Below are 22,034 nucleotides of genomic sequence, written 5' to 3'. Positions count from 1 at the left end.
TTAGACATTTCCAATTTTATCAGGGTTGTGAGTTGGACTTTTTACTCTATAATTTAGACATGGCATCAATGATTTTTTAAATTATAAATGCAAATGCAGCCGTAGATAGGAGGTAACACTTTGAGTAACACAGATTGGTTGGGGGAGAGGAATTTTTAAGGCACAGGAAATACAGTACAGCGCTATCATGACGACATTGTGCTAATAAGTACAGCAGCTTCAAGTGATGGTAGGACCTGCGGGGAGATTCAGTGTGCGTTTCGAAGAAATCCCTCATGGCAATGAGAGTGACGGGAGAAAATTGAGGCCTCCCAGAAGGAGGTGAGAAGTGGAGGAACAAGCGTTGGAAAGTAGAAGGTACATGTACATGTATTTCTAAAAAAGACAGGAAATAAATACATAAAATTTATAGCAGTTGGAGGTTTTGAAAAGAGTGTAAGGGCGTGTCGGGACGTTCATCGAGAAACAGAAGCAGTCTAATGCTACGGTAGGTATCTAGGTTGTGTGGTACATGAGAGTGTGGGAAGAAACGCCTAACTGTCCATTAAAAGCCTGGAGGTGGAGACAAAAGTTTGGTAAATCACTAATCATAATTCTCAGTAATCCAAAAGTAGAAGAGACAGAACATACAGTGCAAACCAGTCGCAAAGTGCCAAAATGTAAAAGTTGGTGGAGAGATTTTTGGAGTGGCACATTACGTTCCTGGGGTGATTGGACTACATGTACTATTACAGAGTTTACAGTTAACGTGTACATACTGCACACGTTAGCTCCTTCTGCTTGTCGTATGGGGGACATGACATCTCACTCTGACACGTGACCTCCGTGAAGTACAGTAGAGCTCCATTCTGGTTGGCTGATGTTCCCTTGCCAACGTCTGGGTCCACATCCACGCAAATATTCTTTGTGCGGCGTTGTGTATGATGCTGCGCCATTAGATATCCATGGTACTCCAGAGTCCAGCCCGAAGGACAGGTATTTCTAGCTGGAATCATGATGTGGGACACACGAGAGTCAGCCTGGCATACTGCACACAATGGATTGTGCTGGTACAGGCCGGTGAAAGGCTGAAATGTATGAGAAGTTTCCAACTCACTAATATACACCAGGTTTCCTGACTGAACTCCAGGTTTGAAGTCTCCATACTGAGGCTCCTCCGGCAAGCAGAGATACTCGGCAGCACCACCCTTGTGAAGGTAGAAAGACCCAGCCATGAACCCGGTGTAAACTAGGGAGGCTCCAGCTGTCTCGTTGCACGTTTCCTTTCCCCAGCGAGTGTAGGAAACACCAAAGTGAGCAACTTGATGCTGGAGCAGCACAACAGTGTCTTCTACCTTACTGAGGCGATCCTTCACCTTCTCTTCGCACTGGTCTCCCTGGAAATCCTCAGGACACTGGCAGATATGCTGTCGGATGATATCCACATGTACACATCCTCCACCATTCTGGCAGAACGGTTTCATGATGCATTTTCCATAGTCATGGATGCAGTTGTGAAGTCGAAAGATGTCTCCAGCATTGGTTATGCCGAAAGCCTTGCCCTGAAGCAGAGTTACCAGTTCAAGGAAGTTTAGTCCGTACAGGGAATCGACATCCAACTCGTTGTTTCGGAAGGCCTGAATGTAGCGCGGGATGGACTGCTTGCGTAATCCAGCTTGGATGAACAGCGCTTCCAAACAGTCAGTTCGCTTGTTGTCACTAGGGGGCTTCGTTGGTGCATCGGGAATATCATCGGGGTTGTAAAATTCTGGAAGAAAGTCTTGGTTTTCATCTTCGCGACTATTTACACTGTCCGAAAAGAGTTCATCGGTGTCAGTTGCAGGCTCTGCACGCGTCGCTTTATCGCCACGAGAGATAAATATCATTGCACAAAGCAATAAAAGAATTTTTGGGGCAGACATTTGCAGACTGAAAATGGAAGACGTTGTAATCTACCTTGCCAATTTTTTCATTTAAAATATTTCTTATAGGATCTGACCTTGAAGGAAGGCTGATGATTGATCTCGTGGTGTCGCTGAATTTATAGGCTTTGCTCTCTGGTGATTTTCGCAATCCCGTGGAGCTTGAAACCTCACGTTTCCTGTTACAGGAATACGGAAAGTCTTTTCCGCTGTATCTTTTTAAAGGAAAATAATTTGTTGTCCGATGGTTCACCGTGCATGATTTTTTTTTAAGTTTCATGCACTGGTGAACCATCGGACAAAAATTTCTTTTCCTGTTAGATGATTGGGTTACGTATCGATGCTTTGTTGTGGCAGGTACACATTTCCGAGTTTTCCACTTCAATTGGGCAAACTGTCACTCGTGGTCCAATTATGTTTTGGCATGTTCATCATAATATTATCAGGATGGGGTTTATGGTGGTGAGTGTGCCGCAAAATATGCACAGGTGACTGTGTGTTGGTCTATGTGGTTCCTCTATTGTTTGTTATTGTGTGAAGCGTTGCCATCCTGTCTAGCAGTTTGTAGCTGAAGTGCCGATGTTGCCTGAAATATTCTCCACTTGTCTGTGCCGGTTTTTTGCAGGTTGTGCGCATGTAAATTTGGGGAATGCGCTGAGTGTAAAATTAGAATCCACATTCCACAAGGCTCAAGGTTAGTTTCCGGGTTTGCGTGTCTACATCGTACATTGTAGGTAAAGAGAATCCAACCCTCATCTGTTTCAAAAACACACGGCATTGAAGCCTTCCCTCATGAAACGGCATGATTTTTGCAGTTCATGGAAGGCCATTGCAGGACGTTGAAATGACAAGGTACCGGGGAGTTGTTATTGTTTTTGATTTATTTTAGTTCGTTGCCTCAACTGTACAAAGTACAACTTCAAAGAGGGTTGAACAGGCTTGGACGCGTGACGATTATTTCCCGAGATCAAGTTAAAGCTGTACGTCATCAGAGGGAATGTTTCTTTCCCTTCCTGCGGTTTGCGCTGTCCCCATTTTTCTTTTTTGCGCATTATATTTCGACTAACTTGGTCCGGCAATAATTTTTTGTGGGATCCCTAATAATAGGAAATGAACGTGACAAATGCAAAATCCGTTTCCTTAAGCACCGTGTCCACACCACCAGCATCAGCCCTCTACTGAAAGATAGAGTAAACCTCCAGCCTCAGTCTCAGTCTCAGTAACACACTTGGCAATGACAATTGCAAATACGTTGTGCTGCTAAGTCGGTGAACATCTGACGACAGCCGACCATTGGTTTCCGTCGCGACGTTTTGGAACACCCTGCCACAGTAGCTCACGTTCACTCGTCGTCCACACTCCTTTAAAATATTGCTAGAAGTGTTTAATATGTATACAATAAATGAGGAGGCCGAGGGTTTATGACCTGTAAAAAACTCCTACTCAATCTCTAACAACAAAATTAGTGGACAGCTGTTATTTGTGGTGCTATGACAACTCGTATCAGGCAGGCACAGTGGGTTGGTCAAAGACCATGACTGAGATACGAGAGGTACCTGGTTCAAGTCCTGCCTGGGAGCGGTTTTTCCAGCCGTGCTGCTACCCAAACAGTCAACTGGGAACTTGTGGCCAGGCACAAGGGGTACATGGATGCAGCTAATGGGGCCGTTCTCGACACTTGTGCCAGTGGTTGTGAGACTTATCCACTCACCCCCACCCTTAGGCGCTGCATCTGCCGCTAGGATTTACCGGGTGTTAGCGGCCGTCGTGAGTTCCCTTCGGGAACGGACACGATAATTTACTTACTTACTTATGACAACTCGTGTGCTGGAGGAGTATTTGTTGTCATTGGTTCAATTTCTTTTACTCTTCATAGGCTATTAGATCATTTTCCTTATTCGATCTATTTATAACCAGTATCTATAATGAGAGTGTGGTCTGTCTCCATGGTTACCAGTGTTAATTTCATAACTATAGCCACTTTTCCTTGTTAGACCTTATCTGGAAGGCCCATTCTTGCATATTCCAACAGCAGCCAAGGGAGCTAGCTCTCTTGGTTATGCGGATTGGGTCCGATCCTAAAAAGCTGTTTTATGAACTGTTTTATGAACTGTTTTTATGAACTGTTTTTATTGGATAGGATATGATTATGTTGAAAAAAAAGAGGTTTGTGTCAATGGTGGATTGACTTGGAGTTTTTACGAGTTGATTCTAAAGCCAGGCAGTACAGGCAGGGCAGGATGCCGTATCAACATAAAACTGTGTCTTTAGTGTGGTTTAGCAGTAGGCCTTTCTCATCGAGGTATTGCTCTAGCAGCCGCATACTATCCTGAAAGCGTACCATGATTTCAGCCACATCAGAGCCGAGGATGTAGAACGAAATAAACCTACCTCTGCTAGAACACTCTGGTGAAATATTTTGGGCAATCGGCGAACGTAGATGCAGAAAAGCAATGTCCCAAGGACAGACGCTTGGGGAACCCTCTTTTTCAGGGCTTGGTGTTACCCTTCTCACCGTTGACAATAACCTGCTGGCTGCTTTTCGTGAGATAGTCCGGTAGTCAAAAACCACTTGAGGACGTGCCGCCCAAACCGGTGGTGGCTAGTTCGTCCAGTGGACCTGTGTGCTGCACCTACTTGTACTTGTACACTCATGTACATGTTATGGTTAGGCTGCGAGCACGAAAATACTTTAAGTTCAACATTGTATTTCTGTTGAAATACAAGTAACTCTGCACCTACCTACATTGTACATACACACACTCACGCACACACGTAGACACTCATGCTAGTACATTGTATAAGCACACGTGATTACCCAAAACGGATTGGTTATACATGTAGACATTTCCAATTTTATCAGGGTTTTGAGTTGGACTTTTTACTTTATAATTTAGACATGGCATCAATGATTTTTTTTTAAATTATGAATGCAAATGCAGCCGCAGATAAGAGGTAACACTTTGAGTAACACACATTGTTGGGGGGGGGGAGGAATTTTAAGGCACAGGAAATACATTACAGCGCTATCATGACGTCATTGTGCAAATGTTCAATCTAATAAGTACAGCAGCTTCAAGTGATGGTAGGACCTGGTGGGAGATTCAGTGTGAGTTTGGAAGAAATCCGTTATGGCAATGAGAGTGTCGGGAGAAAATTGAGGCCTCCCAAAGGGAGGTGAGAAGTGGAGGAACAAGCTTTGGAAAGTAGAAGGTACATGTACATGTATTTCTAAAAAAGACAGGAAATGAAAACATAAAATTTAGAGTAGTTGGATAGTTTTTGAAAGTAGTGTAAGGGCGTGTACAGACGTTCGTTGAGAGACAGAAGCAGTCTAATGCTACGGTAGTTATCTAGGTTGTGTGGTACATGAGACTGCTGAGTAATCCAAAAGTAGCAGAGACAGAACATACAGTACAAACCAGTCGCAAAGTGCCAAAATATACAAGTTGGTGGAGAGCTTTCTGGAGTGGCACATTACGTTCCTTGGGTGATTGGAGCACGTGTACTATTAAAGAGCGTACTGTTAACGTGTACATACTGCGCACGTTAGCTCCTTCTCCTTGTCGTATGGGGGACATGACATCTCACTCTGACACGTGACCTCCGTGAAGTACAGTAGAGCTCCATTCTGGTTGGCTGATGTTCCCTTGCCAACGTCTGGGTCCACATCCACGCAGACATTCTTTGTGCGTCGGTGTGTATGATGCTCCGCCATTAGATATCCATGGTACTCCAGTGTCCAGCCCGAAGGACAGGTATTTCTAGCAGGAATCATGATGTGGGACACGCGAGAGTCAGCCTGGCATACTGCACACAATGGATTGTGCTGGTACAGGCCGGTGAAAGGCTGAAATGTATGAGGAGTTTCCAACTCACTAATATAGACCAGGTTTCCTGACTGAACTCCAGGTTTGAAGTCTCCATACTGAGGCTCCTCGGGCAAGCAGAGATATTCGGCAGCACCACCTTTGTGATTGAAGTGAGAACCAGCCATGAACCCGGTGTAAATTAGGGAGGCTCCAGCTGTCTCGCTGCACGTTTCCTTTCCCCAGCGAGTGTAAGAAACACCAAAGTGAGCAACTTGATGCTGGAGCAGCACAACAGTGTCTTCTACCTTACTGAGGCGATCTTTCACCTTCTCTTCGCACTGGTCACCCTGGAAATCCTCAGGACACTGGCAGATATGCTGGCGGATGATATCCACATGTACACATCGTCCACTATTCTGGCAGAACGGTTTCATGACGCATTTTCCATAGTCATGGATGCAGTTGTGAAGTCGGAATATATCTCCAGCATTGGTTATGCCGAAAGCCTTGCCCTGAAGCAGAGTTACCAGTTCAAGGAAGTTTAGTCCGTACAGGGAATCGACGTCCAACTCGTTGTTTCGGAAGGCCTGAATGTAGCGCGGGATGGACTGCTTGCGTAATCCAGCTTGGATGAACAGCTCTTCCAAACAGTCAGTTCGCTTGTTGTCACTAGGGGGCTTCGTTGGTGCATCGGGAATATCATCGGGGTTGTAAAATTCTGGAAGAAAGTCTTGGTTTTCATCTTCTCGACTATCTACACTGTCCGAAAAGAGTTCATCGGTGTCAGTCGCAGGCTCTGAACGCCTCGCTATATCGCCATGAGAGATAACTATCATTGCACCAAGCAATAAAATAATTTTTGGGGCAGACATTTCCAGACTTGAAATGGAAGACGTTGTAATCTAACTTGCCAATTTTGTTCTTTTAAAATCTTTCTGATAGGTTTTGACCTTGAAGAAAGACTGATGATTGATCTCGTGGTGTCGCTGAATTTATAGACTTTGCTCTCTTGTGATTATCGCAATCCACTGGAGCTTGAAACCTCACGTTTCCTGTTACAGGAATATGGAAGACGGACGACTTTGCCGCTGTACCTTGAAGTTTCATGCACTGGTGAACCATCGGACAAAAATTCCTTTTCCCGTTAGATAATTGGGTTTCGTATCGATGCTTTGTTGTGACAGTTACACATTTACGAGTTTTCCCCTTCAATTGGGCTAACTGTGACTCTTGGTCCAATTATGTTTTGGCGTGTTCATCATAATTATCCGGATGGGGTTTATAGTGGTAAGTGTGCCGACAAATATGCACAGATGACGGTGTGTTGGTCTATGTCGTTCCTATATTGTTTCCTTTTGTGTGAAGCGTTGCCATCATGTCTAGCATTTTGCAGCTGAAGTCGTGCCAACGTTGCCTGAAATATTCTCCACTTGTCTGTGCCGGTTTTTTTGCAGGTTGTGCGCATGTGAATTTGGGGAATGCGCTGAGCGTAAAATTTGAATCCTCAAGTTTAGTATCCGGGTTTGCGTGTTTACATCGTACATTGTACTTGAAATAGAATCCAACCCTCATCTGTTTCAAAAACACACAGCATTGAAACCTTCCCTCGTGAAACGGCATGATTTTTGCAGTTCATCGAAGGCCATTGCAGGACGTTGAAATGACAAGGTACAGGGAAGTTATTGTTGCTCTATTTTTGATTTATTTTAGTTCATTGCCTCAACTGTACAACGCACAACTTCAAAGAGGGTTGAACAGGCTTGGACGCGTGACGATTATTTTTTTCCGAGATCAAGTTAAAGCTGTACGTCAGGAGCTCACTTTCACTCGGCGTCCACACTCGTTTAAAATATTACTGGAAGTGTTTTTCTATGGTTAATATAGCCGAATAGAGCCTCCCTCTGGCATCGGTCCTCATGTTCCCATTTCTCTCTGATTGTTAATTCTGATTGTTAAATCAATCAATGCTGTGTGCGTTCGATACTGGGTTAACCTGAGAGCAGAGGTAGAACAATTAGCCAAATTTGCGACAGGATAACACCAAGACATTTGTTATAATCAAGGAAGGATGCGCATTTGCGCCGGTACCATAATTTTTTCATGCCTTTCCTGCCTGAGGTAAGTTAGGAGGTCGACTTGAAGTGCAAAGAGAGTGCATGGACAGTGTGGGTGATTAAAAGACACGAGAACAGTTATGCTCACGGTTTCTTTCACTGTTATACTCGTAGTGGTAGAAAATCTTAAAAAATCAAAAATCGAAGAATAAATCTAAGGTATCCATAAAGTTGGAAATCCTGCTTGATCGTTCTTTGATGTGCGAGATTTCTGTACATACATGTACATGTATACATAGTACCAAAATTGCTAGTACATGTCGTGTCAGGTCACACCGACTTGTTCGGGAAATTCAATACCACTTAGACAAGAAGAGATTATGAGTACCCTTCAAGTGCTCATTGTCTAGCAGCTCTTCACGTGTGGGGAATACCTCAGACAAAAATCCAAGCATGCCAGGCCTACAATGTAGGGGCTAGTGACGATCTACATGTTTCGCCCCATTGGCATTGTCGAGGTTCTACGCCGCATAATCGGAAAGTCCATCCTCTCCGTCATTGGTCGGGACATCCAGTCGGCAGCAGGAACCTTGCAGCTATGTGCAGGTCAGGACTGTGGCATCGAAGCCGCAGTCCACGCAATGACCAACATCTTTAACTCCCCTGACACTGATAGTGTTCTGATGGCAGTGATGCGGCTAACGCATTCAACAACCTGAACCGCAGCGTATGCCTCCGTAACGTCCGCCATCTGTGCCCTGCGCTGGCAACGGTGGCCATCAACTCGTACCGAAGCCCGAGTCGCCTATTTGTTGGCGGTGAAAGCATTTCCTCCAGCGAGGGCACCACACAAGGGGATCCACTGGCAATGCCTCTCTACGCCATCGGCATTCTCCCTCTCATTCCGGCAACCGAAACGGATGGTGCCAGGAAGCTATGTTACGCAGATGATTCCTCTGATGGCGGTAGGCTACGCCGCCTCCGTACGGTGGGATTCCCTCATGTCCCCTGGCCCAGGCTTCGGGTGCCACTTTAACGGCAAAATCCGTACTGATCGTGAAACTGGACTGCCTGGAAGAAGCCACGAGCATCTTCGCTGATACTGGCATCCAGATAACTGCTGAGGGGCATCGGTATCTCGGTGCGGCAATAAGCACTCCTGCCTTTATTCAGGATTACCTCCAGAAGAAGGCAGATGCATGGTGCAAGGAGATCGATGTGCTGACCTCCTTTGCCCTATCTCAACCACAAGCAGCATATACAGCCTTCACGCGTGGCCTCGCCAGCAGGTGGACGTTCCTCTGCCGAGTTCAGAAGGAGGCTCCGGAAGCCATGGCACCCGTTGAGCATATCATCTACACCAAGCTTCTACCAAACTTGACGGGACAGCCTATTGACTCCGCTCTCAGGCATCTCTTCTCTCTCCCCTGCCGTGAAGGCGGGCTCGGTGTGCTTGACCCGACCACACTGGGGACGCAGTACTGTTCCTCTCGATCCATCACCTCGTCGCTCGTTGAGTACATCGTCGCTCAGTGCCCACAGCTTGGTGATGCGCTGGCCACTGTCAGCCACATGAAGACCAGGGTACGCAATGAAGCCCGCCGCCGTATTCAGGAGGCTGCTGCGTCTTTCATCACCGCAGCTCCTGAAAGCCTGCAGCATACTATCCACCTGGCCAGCGAATCTGGAGCATCCAGCTGGCTACCCTGCCGTCCATTGAAGGCTCATGAGGTCTCCCTATCCCAGAGTGAGTTCAGGGATGCCCTAGCTCTGCGGTATGGATGGCAGCCCAGCCGCCTACCATCAGCGTGTGTGTGTGGTGAGCCATTCGATGTGACCCCCGCTCTTTCCTGCAGCACTGGCGGCTACCCGACAATCCGTCACAACGAGCTTCGTGACGTGACAGCGAATCTGCTCAAGAGAGTTGCCACGAATGTGGCAGTCGAGCCTCGACTCCAGCCGCTAACTGGAGAAAGGCTGCAGTACCGAACCGCTATCACTGACGACCAGGCTCGATTGGATGTGGCTGCTAGTGGTGTGTGGGGTGGAAGATTCGAGCGTGTGTTTCTCGATGTACGGGTTTTCAACCCTTTCGCGCAATCGAATCGAACCTCCTCAGTCACCAACACGTACCAGCGCCATGAGAAGGAAAAACGTCGACACTATGGCCAACGCGTCAGGGATAATGAGCATGCCACCTTCCTGCCATTGGTTTTCTCAGCCAGTGGTGGGATGGGGAAATCCGCCACCACCTTTTACAAGCGTGTCGCGTCTCGAGTCTCAGAGAAGCGAAGGAGCCGTACAGCCAGGTCATGTCGTTGATCTGGTGCCAGCTGTCTTTTGCCCTGCTGAGATCCAGCATTGCTTGCTTGCGGGGCGCATGGCGGATTCGTCCCCTGCCAGCCATGGACACCTCTGTCGTGAGGGTGGTGGCTGAAGCGGCTATCCGGTCCTGAGGCAGTTGTGTTCGGTGTCTAAGGCCGGTTTTTGACATGCCTGTACTAAGTACATCGTAGTTGTACATTTGGAATTACAATTGTTATTATTTACATTAGACTGTATTCACAGACATTTTATGACATTAAACTGTAGTACTAGACTGTTTTCACAGCCATTTTTGCTCTCTCCACTGTTTTCAAAACCATTTTTGCTCGTTTTTCTTCGGGTGCTGTTGAGATTGCACTCGTAATAATAATTGGGTTTATTTTGCGCATACAAGAGGCTTGGTTGCGTTGAAAAAAATCTACATGTTTATGTTCATGTCCTTGTGCAATGTTATTGTGTGACTATGAGTACAAACGTCCTCTTGAACCCGATGTGTGACCCAGTTGAAGGACTTGAACCCCGAACGATAATCCGGCGGAGAGTAATATTCGGGAGAATGAAGTAGAAGACACCACTGCAGCTAATCTTATGGTTGATAAATATGGTGGTAAAAACACACCTGGCAATATGGCGGTAAACACACGCCTGCCCACACACGCTCTCTAGGCTGCAAAGTTCTGGCACAGAGCTCTCCTTCTCACCACCACCACCACCACCATCTGTACGCGCCTGGCACCTGGTCAATGCATGGCTGGCGGTATCCGGCATAGCAGGCTGGTACATCAAGAAGCACATGGCACATAGATGATGACACAGCAACGACATAGCTCGATTGCGACGTACGTTTCGTTCCCGCTGGACTCATCAGGCAATCTTCTTCTTGGATGTCTTCATACGGAGCTTGACTCGGGAGAATGAAGTTGAAGACACTACTGCAGCTGTACTTATGGTTGATAAATATGGTGGTAAAAACACACCTGGCAATATGGCGGTAAACACACGCCTGCCCACACACGCTCTCTAGGCTGCAAGGTTCTGGTGCTATGTCGTTGCTGTGTCATCATCTATGTGCCATGCGCTACTTGATGTACCAGCCTGCTATGCCGGATACCGCCAGTCATGCATCGACCAGGCGCCAGGCGCGAACTGATGGTGGTGGTGGTGAGAAGGAGAGCTCTGTGCCGGAACTTTGCAGCCTAAAGAGCGTGTGTGGGCAGGAGTGTGTTTACCGCCATATTGCCAGGTGTGTCTTTACCACCATATTTATCAACCATAAGTACAGCTGCAGTGGTGTCTTCAACTTCATTCTCCTGAGTCAAGCTCCGTATAAAGACATCCAAGAAGAAGATTGCCTGATGAGTCCAGCGGGGACGAAACGTACGTCGCAATCGAGCTATGTCGTTGCTGTGTCATCATCTATGTGCCATGCGCTACTTGATGTACCAGCCTGCTATGCCGGATACCGCCAGCCATGCATCGACCAGGTGCCAGGCGCGAACTGATGGTGGTGGTGGTGAGAAGGAGAGCTCTGTGCCAGAACTTTGCAGCCTAGAGAGCGTGTGTGGGCAGGCGTGTGTTTACCGCCATATTGCCAGGTGTGTCTTTACCACCATATTTATGACTTCCCTACGTGAAGCGTAGAGCAGAAAAGGATTTTTTACAGGATACATTTACGTTACGGGAACGTGAAGAGAGTTCGCGTGATTCTTTGCGCCGCGTTTCCCAAATGTAGAGCAGAACCTCACTAGTTCCTCTTATAGAAATATCGTTACTACACAACGTTTTTTGCTTGGGTGTCTAGTGACAGGTAGTACGCAAAACATTGCGTACATGTACATCAAATGTTTGCATGATACGAAGTCACGACCTCTAGATTTTAGCAGCCGTGACTGTCCGTGACTGTGGCTAAGAGTATTGGTCTAATAACTAAAAAAATGGTATAGTTGATGTTCGATAATAATGGAAGGCGAAGTAGAGCTACGGGAGAGATGAACTGATTATCCGCAGTGCGAGGTTGCCATCGGTTGGACGAGTATGTGACGATTACAAAGACAGTCAAACGTGATAAATTTCGAAGGTAACTCAAACTAAACGTTTTTAAAAGAAGTCAACTAATGAAAATAAGAAGTAATGTGTTCTCTTTTCCATGTTGATTTCTAGAATGCATGAACACCTTGGTATGGGGATACTCATGTATTGTGTTGTACTAATGGCCAGTTGCAATTACAAAAAACGCATAATATTCCGAACTTTGAGGCTCGATAAGTACAACAAAGTGAATTTGTATCCCCGCGTGCCAAAGCAGAAACGTATTATGAGGATTTTGCTAGCATATTGCGAGAATCCATGGTAGCACAATTCTATGACTTCGCGATCATAATCCGCCGGAGCCTACAGCAGGGGCAGAATGTATGTTGTAGAGTCATGTGTGTGTTGCAGAGCCACGATGCCTTCTGGATGGTTGTTTCATGGGATAGATAGTGTGATTGCTTTGTCTGTACACTGGTTACGCAGCAGTGTTACTGAAAGATGAACATGTCTTCAGTCTACAAAGAAAGGAAAAAGGAAAGCCAATTCAATTATGGACTCAGATGGAGAGCCAAGGTTTAATTTATATAAAAGAGAAAGACCAAGGAACTACAAGGTACGCTATACTGTCCACTAACAGTATAGCGGAGTGCGCATCCAAGATGTGCTAGAGCTGTTAGCCAGTTAGTTGTAGAACGGCAGTACCGTCGGTCAGCGTCGTGCACTGTTATCGCATGAGCTGATTGTTTAACTGCTGGTGTTAGTGGGCAGTATAGCGTAACTTGTAGTTCCTTGGTCTTTCTCTTTTGTATCAATTCAATTATGGTAAAATAGGAGACGGACAAAAATAAAAAATACGACAGGAATATGCAATGTATAACTATACAATACAGGCCATTGGCAGCCACTGGCTATCCAACTCTGGTGTTGTTTGCTGTGTTGTGCGTTCCGAGCACAAAGACGCACTGTAATCATTTCCTAAAATTAATGTCAACATGTACATGTACATGTATGAGTAAAATGGTCCCGTCCGTTCAGATTTTTCTTTGTTTTGCTAATGTTCATGATTCACACAGGCATTCTGTTAGCTGCTAAAATTGACCCTCGCTGAATACATGATTGTAGTATAATCACATTTTTGTTTAGCCCTTTTTCCCCTTCTGTTATTTTTATTTGTCCCCACATGATTTTTTTCAAGCAGTCCCCATTCCATTGTCATGTAGATTCACTGAGGAATGTAACAAGAAAACAGTCCTGAGCAAATCCTCTCTTTCCTTTTCGTTGTGTGCCTTGCGATCATCGTTTCACACATTACTAATGCATGTCGATATTAAGGAAATGCTTACATTGCAATTAGTCGTCCTTGCTGCTATATTCTATTTATTTATTAATGTATTTATGCACCTCGTAGCATGTCAAGACAGCCAATTGAATTGAGGAGAGGGTGAGACCAACCACGGAAGAAGAGAAAAATGAAAATGAAACGAATGTACACAGAAGGGGGAAGGGATTAGCAACGAATACTAACAAAGCAATGGGATGCCCAACGAGCTATGCAGCGGAAGTGATGACTGTGATTCTGTTTACTGGAAACTACTGAAGTGCTAACTGACGAGGGTACGGAATTTAGGCACATCTGAAGCTTTTCTAACACTAGGAGGCAGTTGGCGCCACGTGGAGTAGGAGGAAAAGAAAGGTGAATTTCCGAAGCATCAGGACAGTGTTGCAAAGTGGTAGTTGATGCAGCTGGATTCAAATATGTACTAGAGACGTAACGGTCGGTACAACATGTTATGTGAAGTATGTGGCGGTGAACAACTTCTAGTTTCTAAATTTGGATCCAAGCAGGGAATCCGTACGTGAAGAGAGGAAATATATAATATACCATATTATGATATTTAAATAATTAAGGCTGTGTTTTTTGGGGCAAATGGGAGAAGTGACTTTTTATGATGCCAACAGATCGGCATACTCGGGAGGACACATGGTTCGCGTGGTAGGACCCGGAGAGGGCGGGATCTATGACAATGCCAAAGATTTTTTTATGATAGGGAGCTACAGAGACAAAGTGACGGGGATCGTTGGGAAAGTGGAAGATAGGCACGGAATCTGTGGGAGGTGAAAAAGAAGGAGCTCGGTTTGATCACATTTGGCTTGAGGTACCAAGTGCTCATAGTGGTATCATCCGCAAATAAAGAAATCTTTGGAATTGCATAGGGGAGGTCATTTACGTACGTGAGGACGAGCATTCATTTTTGTAGACCAGTTCTTCAACATGGTCGCTGTTGCTCTACAAGTGGCGCTTCGCGGTTGAGAGGCAAAACGTACTTAGGCCGTTTGCAGAGCAATCATCTAAAGGAATATGCGAGATGGAGACAAGCGTTTTTACTAATCCGATGACAAGAATCAAAGAAGCGAACATTGAACGTTGAAGAAAACAAATAATTAATATAAACATGCATCAATATACCTGACAACAAATGTGCAGTTACACACCTACGAGTACATGCAGTTGTGGTCATTCTATCTAAACCAAATGCCTTCTTCATCGAAATATGACTGACCGTTTAAGGCCTGTTATATAGCGTTGTTTTTGCCAGCTAGCTGGCCTCTGCGTACACCGCAGACACACTCACACACAACAGAAAGATGCAGGTCACAGTAGTAGTGTGGTCGTTGTTCACTCAGTAGTAGTGTAGCCTTTGTTCACTCACGGTGGAAGATGGAAGAGCTAAGTGTATACATGAGCAAGAAGAAGGGCATGCCATCTCACGCATATACATGTACACGTATGTACCAGACCAATATGATGCAAAAAGTGAACCACTGTGGTGAATGGGGCCTCCGGATAATTAACCAGCTCAAAGCTGGCGGAAAAAACCTCAGGACCCCGGCGGAGGCACAACCCTGAGAAAAAACCAGTTAGAATAACCCCGTAAGATAAATGAACAAAACGTAGCCTACAGGACCTATCCAGAAGTGAGAATAATGGGGAGGGTGGGTGGGAAACTGCAACGAAGAGAAAGACCACGATGAAGAGAAAAGTTTGAGAACACTGACAAAAGAACAGCTGACGCAATCCTAGTGCCGTAATTATGGTAAAAATGCTGGCAAAAAAATACATTTTTCGTTTCATTCGCTACGCTCAGCCAACGAAAAAATAACACTTTTCAAACAGTGCACATACACATTTCTAGCATATTATACTGTAGACTGGATAGCTGACAGGTAGAAAGTTCTCTGAGCTGTAGCCGATAAATTGCGACGGGCATAATGAGCAAAACAGGCTAGTGTAGCAAAGAACTTCATTATTCCAACGTATTTAGGCAGGCGTTGTGGCCGGATTCTGCACTGTAAAAAAAGAGTTTAGCGAAGTCTGGCTAAGACACCATTTTTTGATTTTCACAGTAGAAACATGGGAAATGACAATACCTTTACAGATCGTGTACAGGACAGGGCTCAGTACAGGCAGGGCAGGATGCCGTATCAACATAAAACTGTGTCTTTAGTGTGGTTTAGCAGTAGGCCTTTCCCATCGAGGTATTGCTCTAGCAGCCGCATACTATCCTGAAAGCATAGCATGATTTCAGCCACATCAGAGCCGAGGATGTAGAACGAAATAAACGTACATCTGCTAGACACTCTGGTGAAATATTTTGGGCAATCGGCGAACGTAGATGCAGAAAAGCAATGTCCCAAGGACAGACGCTTGGGGAACCCTCTTTTTCAGGGCTTGGTGTTACCCTTCTTACCGTTGACAATAACCTGCTGGCTGCTTTTCGTGAGATAGTCCGGTAGTCGAGAACCACTTGAGGACGTGCCGCCCAAAGCGGTGGTGGCTAGTTCGTGCAGTAGACCTGTGTGCTGCACCTACTTGTACACTCATGTACATGTTTATGGTTAGGCTGCGAGCACGAAAATACTTTAAGTTCAACATTGTATTTCTGTTGAATTACATGTACTTCATAGTAACTCTGCACCTACCTACATTGTACATACACACACTCACGCGCTCACGCAGACACGTAGACACTCATGCTAGTACATTGTATAAGCACACGTGATTACCCAAAACGGATTGGTTATACATGTAGACATTTCCAATTTTATCAGGGTTGTGAGTTGGACTTTTTATTTTATAATTTAGACATGGCATCAATACTATCTTTGAATTATGAATGCAAATGCAGCCGTAGATAGGAAGTAACAATTTGAGTAACACAGATTGGTTGGGGGAGAGGAATTTTAAGGCACAGGAAATACAGTACAGCGCTATCAGGACGACATTGTGCAAATGTTCAATCTAATAAGTCCCGCTTCAAGTGATGGTAGGACCTGCGGGGAGATTCAGTGCGAGTTTGGAAGAGATCCATCATGGCAATGAGAGTGCGGGAGAAAATTGAGGCCTCCCAAAAGGAGGTGAGAAGTGGAGGAACAAGCGTTGGAAAATAGAAGGAACATGTACATGTATTTCTAAAAAAGACAGGATATGAAAACATAAAATTTATAGTAGTTGGATAGTTTTTGAAAACAGTGTAAGGTCGTGTAGGGACGTTCATTGAGAGACAGAAGCAGTTTAATGCTACGGTAGGTATCTAGGTTTTGTGGTACAAGAGAGTGCGGGAAGAAACGCCTAACTGTCCATTAAGAGCCTGGAGGTGGAGACAAGAGTTTGGTAAATCACTAATCATAATTCTCAGTAATCCAAAAGTAGAAGAGACAGAACATCCAGTGCAAACCAGTCGCAAAGTGCCAAAATGTAAACGTTGGTGGAGAGATTTTTGGAGTGGCACATTACGTTCCTGGGGTGATTGGACTACATGTACTATTACAGAGTTTACAGTTAACGTGTACATACTGCACACGTTAGCTCCTTCTGCTTGTCGTATGGGGGACATGACATCTCACTCTGACACGTGACCTCCGTGAAGTACAGTAGAGCTCCATTCTGGTCAGCTGATGTTCCCTTGGCAACGTCTGGGTCTACGTCCACGCAAACATTCTTTGTGCGGCGTTGTGTATGATGCTGCGCCATTAGATATCCATGGTACTCCAGAGTCCAGCCCTGAGGACAGGTATTTCTTGCTGGAATCATGATGTGGGACACGCGAGAGTCAGCCTGGCATACTGCACACAGTGGATTGTGCTGGTACAGGCCGGTGAAAGGCTGAAATGTATGAGAAGTTTCCAACTCACTAATATACACCAGGTTTCCTGACTGAACGCCAGGTTTGAAGTCTCCATACTGAGGCTCCTCCGGCAAGCAGAGATATTCGGCAGCACCACCTTTGTGAGTATAGAAAGACCCAGCCATGAACCCGGTGTAAACTAGGGAAGCTCCAGCTGTCTCGTTGCACGTTTCCTTTCCCCAGCGAGTGTAAGACACACCAAAGTGAGCAACCTGATGCTGAAGTAAAACGACAGTGTCTTCTACCTTACTGAGGCGATCCTTCACCTTCTCTTCGCACTGGTCGCCCTGGAAATCCTCAGGACACTGGCAGATATGCTGTCGGATGATATCCACATGTACACATCGTCCACTATTCTGGCAGAATGGTTTCATGATGCATTTTCCATAGTCATGGATGCAGTTGTGAAGTCGGAAGATGTCTCCAGCATTGGTTATGCCGAAAGCCTTGCCCTGAAGCAGAGTAACAAGTTCAAGGAAGTTTAGTCCGTACAGGGAATCGACGTCCAACTCGTTGTTTCGGAAGGCCTGAATGTAGCGCGGGATCGACTGCTTGCGTAATCCAGCTTGGATGAACAGCGCTTCCAAACAGTCAGTTCGTTTGTTGTCACTAGGGGGATTCGTTGGTGCATCGGGAATATCATCGGGGTTGTAAAATTCTGGAAGAAAGTCTTGGTTTTCATCTTCGCGACTCTCGACACTGTCCGAAAAGAGTTCATCGCTGTCAGTCCCGGGCTCTGAACGCCTCGATATATCGCCACGAGAGATAACTATCATTGCACAAAACACTAAAAGAATTTTTGGGGCAGACATTTCCAGAATGAAAATGGAAGACGTTGTAATATAACTTGCCAATTCTTCTTTTAAAATCTTGCTACTATGATTTGACTTGGAAGGAAGACTGATGATTAATCTCGTGGTGTCGCTGAATTTATAGGCTTTGCTGTCTGGTCACTATCGCAATCCCCTGGAGCTTGAAACCTCACGTTTCCTGTTACAGGAATACGGAAGACGGACGACTTTTCCGCTGTACCTTTACGTTTCATGCGCTGGTGAACCATCGGACAACAATTCCTTTTCCTGTTAGATAATTGGATTACGTATCGATGCTTTGTTGTGGCAGTTGCACATTTCCGAGTTTTCCACTTCAATTGGGCAAACTGTGACTCGCGGTCCAATTATGTTTTGGCCTGTTAACCATATCCGGATGGGGTTTACAGTGGTGAGTGTGTCGCAAATAATGCACAGGTGAGGGTGTCTTGGTCTATGTTGGTCCTCTATTGTTTGTTATTGTGTGTAGAGATGCCATCATTTCTAGCATTTTGCAGCTGAAATCGTGCCAATACTGCCTGATGAATTCTCCACTTGTCTGTGCTGGTTTCTTGCAGGTTGTGCACCTGTGAATTTGGGGAATGCGCTGAGCGTAGAATTTGGTTCCGCAAGGCTTACGGTTAATACACGGGTTTGAGTTTCTATATTGAAGGTAAAGAGAATCCTACCCTCATCGGCGACAAAAATACACAGCATTGAAACTGTCCCATAGGAAACGTCATGTGTTTTTTTGCATAGAAGGCCATTGCAGGACGTTGAAATGACAAGGTACAGGGGAGTGTTTGTTGTTGTTTTGTTTTGGATTTATTGTGGTTCGCTGCCTCAACTGTACAACTTGCCACTTCAAAGAGGGTTGAACTGGAAAACAATAACTGAAGTCGCAGTACGTTTGAACAGGCTTGGAAACATGAGGATTATTTGTTGAGATCAAGGTAGAACTGCATGACATCAGAGAGAAGGCTTAATTTTCCTTTCCTGCAGTTTGCGCTGTCCCCATTTTTCACTCCTTCCGCACGACTAACTTGGTCCCGCAATATTTTTTGTGGGATTCCTAATAATAGTAATTGAACGTGCCAAATGCAAACTCCGTTTCCTTATGCACTGTGTCCACACCAGCAGCATCAGCCCTCTACTGAAAGATATAGCCCTCCAACCTCAGTCTCAGTAACACACTTGACAATGACAATTGCAAATACGTTGTGCCGCTAAGTCAGCGAACATCTGACGACAGCCGACCATTGAGTTCCATCGCGACGCATTGGAACAAACTGCCACAGGAGCTCACATCCACTCGTCGTCCAAACTCGTTCAAAAAGCTGGAAGTGTTTTTTATGGTTAATATAGCCGAATAGAGCCTCCCTCTGCATAGACAGTGTGGGTGACTGAGAAAGACAGGAGAACAGCAATACAATGTATGCTTACGGTTACTCTCACTGTTATAATCGTAGTGGTAGAAATTATTTCAACATCCGAAATTGGACGAATGAATCTAAAGTATCTCTAAAGTTAGTTGTAAATCCTGCGAGATCGCTCTTTGATGTGCGTGATCGCTGTACATGTACGTAGTACCAAAATTAATGGCATAATTAGAGTGCCACGTCACACTGACTTGGTCGGGAAAGTCAATAACACTTAGACAAGAAGAGATTATGAGTGCTCGTGAAGTGCTCATTGTCTAGCAGCTCTTAGCGTATGGGGAATACCTCTGACAAAAATCTAAGCATGTCCTTGTGCAATGATGTTGTGTGACTATGAGTACAAACTTCCTCTTGAACCCGATTTGTTCCCAGTTGCAGGAGTTGAACGACGCATGCATGCCACTGAATGTTAGAGCGTGGCTAACCCTATCATGTACAGCAACATGTAAAGCATGTACTGCATGCATGCGAACACGTGAATCTTTTTTGTCTTTTTTTAACTGACAGACAGAACTTGAGTCACCTCCACCATTACACTGCGCTCTTTAGCCGACTAGACCTTCCTGCACAGAACTTGCTCGTACAAAGAGTAAAGAGAACGGGATAAGACAACAATGGGAAGAGTAGGGGGTCCAGGAAGGAACCTGTGCTTTGCAAGCCAACAACATCCAGCTGTGGTCCCACCGGCTTGAGCACCATTAATAGTATTTATTGCAGCATCTCAAGACTGAGTGGAATCACCGGCCAAGGTGAAGAGAGTGGGTGATACCCAACTACGGAGATCAAGAAAACGGAAGAGTGGCAACAGCCATGGCAACAACAACAGCTAGCCCTTAGCGGATTATGCCAGCATAATATTTGGCATAATCTTGGGATTTCGTCAAAAAAGTATGCTACGGCATAATAATTATACGGATTCCAACGTGTAAGGTCGGCATAATCTTTCGGTTTAGACGAAAAATAACCTTAGGGGCATAATACAGCTTTGTCAGAAAGCCTGCAGATGTTTTTTTAATACCCCAGTTACGACTCCTTGTCATAGCCCTTGGCGGATTATGCCGGCATAATATTTGGCATAATCTTGGGATTTCGTCAAAATATTATGCTCCGGCATAATACACGGCTTCCAACGTGTAAGGTCGGCATAATCTTTCGGTTTAGACAAAATATTATGCTTGGGGCATGGCCGTGTGTGTATGCGTGGTTTCTCAATCCTCTATGTACAGCGTGAATACATAGTGGAACCGAGCATAATTCAGCATAATTCAGCAAATTTGTTGGCATAATTGTGGCATAATCAAAAGCATAATTTGACGATTAGCCGAGCATAGTCCGCCAATGGCTAACAACAGCACATCTGCAACGAACGAGGATGGCAAAAGCCATGTGTTAGGAGAGTTTCTAGGGAGAGCGAAGAAGACAGAATGGAGAAGGGTTTATTGTAAAATATGAGGACGTGTAGAGATCAGGATGGGAGTGCAGAAGACGTACATGTATGGATGATCGAGAAGATGCATGTACATGTATGATCAGGGTTAGAGGACAGGAGCACATCAAGTTCTTTACTCCATTTTCCATGATGTGGAGCATTTCTAGACACAAACACAATCAGCTAACAGTACCGTTACAGTGATGCTAGTTACTAAAAACAATTTGGGTTGGTCAGAGTCTGTTATCAAAGGAACATTGGGCAAATGCGGTGCGCAGGGACCAGGGATGATGACTCAACATTCCTTGACCTGGCTAGGATCAGAAGCCGTTCTTACCAATTTAATTGGGGAAATTGGCTTTACTCCAATCAGTTTGAATTGTACCTTTGATACCCGGAAATTGGATCCATAGAGCTTAGACTCGTGCCCACAGATGTATTGATTTCCAATACTAGTGTGCGTTCAGAAAGTGGTGGACGTCACGCAACTGCATCGCAAAAAAAGGGCGTTTGTCAACTGTCAGCCGCTTTAATACTATTGCGACTGAGAATAATGTGACTTTCGATGACTTATTTATTACCTAATAGACCCGGATAGGAAACACTTGCATACAGCCTAAGAGACAAAACACCCATGAATGCGGTCACCTGAAGGAAACATTACTTAAGATAGTGGGTGCAACGAATATTCATCACAACATGCGGCTCAATGAAAGTAAGATTAGATTACGGCAGCCCAATACTTATCACCGATCTGGGTAACGAGCAGCTCTCAGCTCTCCCTCTTACTACATGTATCTGTCGCAGGAGCAGAAGTCAAAGAGAGCCTGATCGTGCATGTGTCCTACCCCTGTCTATCGTTTTGACATCCCGTAGGCCATAGCCTTGTTGCTGGTGATAAGGACCTAATTGGCACCACTTCGCATGTCACATGGTTTTTCCACGCTCCACAGCGTGGTGAAAACAGTCTATCATGCGCTCAGGCCAGTCGGGGTCTGCCAGCTCGGCATTTGGGGAAATCCAGGGATCATTGGTCTGTCCCAGGGGT

The 22,034-nt window shown here is 45.4% G+C and overlaps 3 protein-coding genes across 3 annotated transcripts; all 3 read right to left on the bottom strand.

Moving 5' to 3' along the window:
- Nucleotides 1–7: 7 nt before the first annotated feature.
- On the bottom strand, nt 8–1,894 carry LOC135818379 (uncharacterized). The gene has a single exon (XM_065331739.1). It carries the CDS (start codon nt 1,863–1,865, stop codon nt 744–746), a length of 1,122 nt encoding a protein of 373 aa, XP_065187811.1. The 5' UTR covers nt 1,866–1,894; the 3' UTR covers nt 8–743.
- Nucleotides 1,895–4,885: 2,991 nt separating this feature from the next.
- On the bottom strand, nt 4,886–6,643 carry LOC135818378 (uncharacterized). The gene has a single exon (XM_065331738.1). The coding sequence runs from the start codon at nt 6,583–6,585 to the stop codon at nt 5,428–5,430; it is 1,158 nt and encodes a 385-aa protein (XP_065187810.1). The 5' UTR covers nt 6,586–6,643; the 3' UTR covers nt 4,886–5,427.
- Nucleotides 6,644–16,235: 9,592 nt separating this feature from the next.
- LOC135818377 (uncharacterized) lies at nt 16,236–18,180 on the bottom strand. Its single transcript, XM_065331737.1, has one exon. The coding sequence runs from the start codon at nt 18,119–18,121 to the stop codon at nt 16,964–16,966; it is 1,158 nt and encodes a 385-aa protein (XP_065187809.1). The 5' UTR covers nt 18,122–18,180; the 3' UTR covers nt 16,236–16,963.
- Nucleotides 18,181–22,034: the final 3,854 nt, after the last annotated feature.

The sequence above is a fragment of the Sycon ciliatum genome, chromosome 5 (genome assembly GCF_964019385.1).
Source record: "Sycon ciliatum chromosome 5, ocSycCili1.1, whole genome shotgun sequence".
Classification (NCBI taxonomy): Eukaryota; Metazoa; Porifera; class Calcarea; order Leucosolenida; family Sycettidae; genus Sycon; species Sycon ciliatum.
This window is presented reverse-complemented; position numbering and strand designations above follow the sequence as displayed.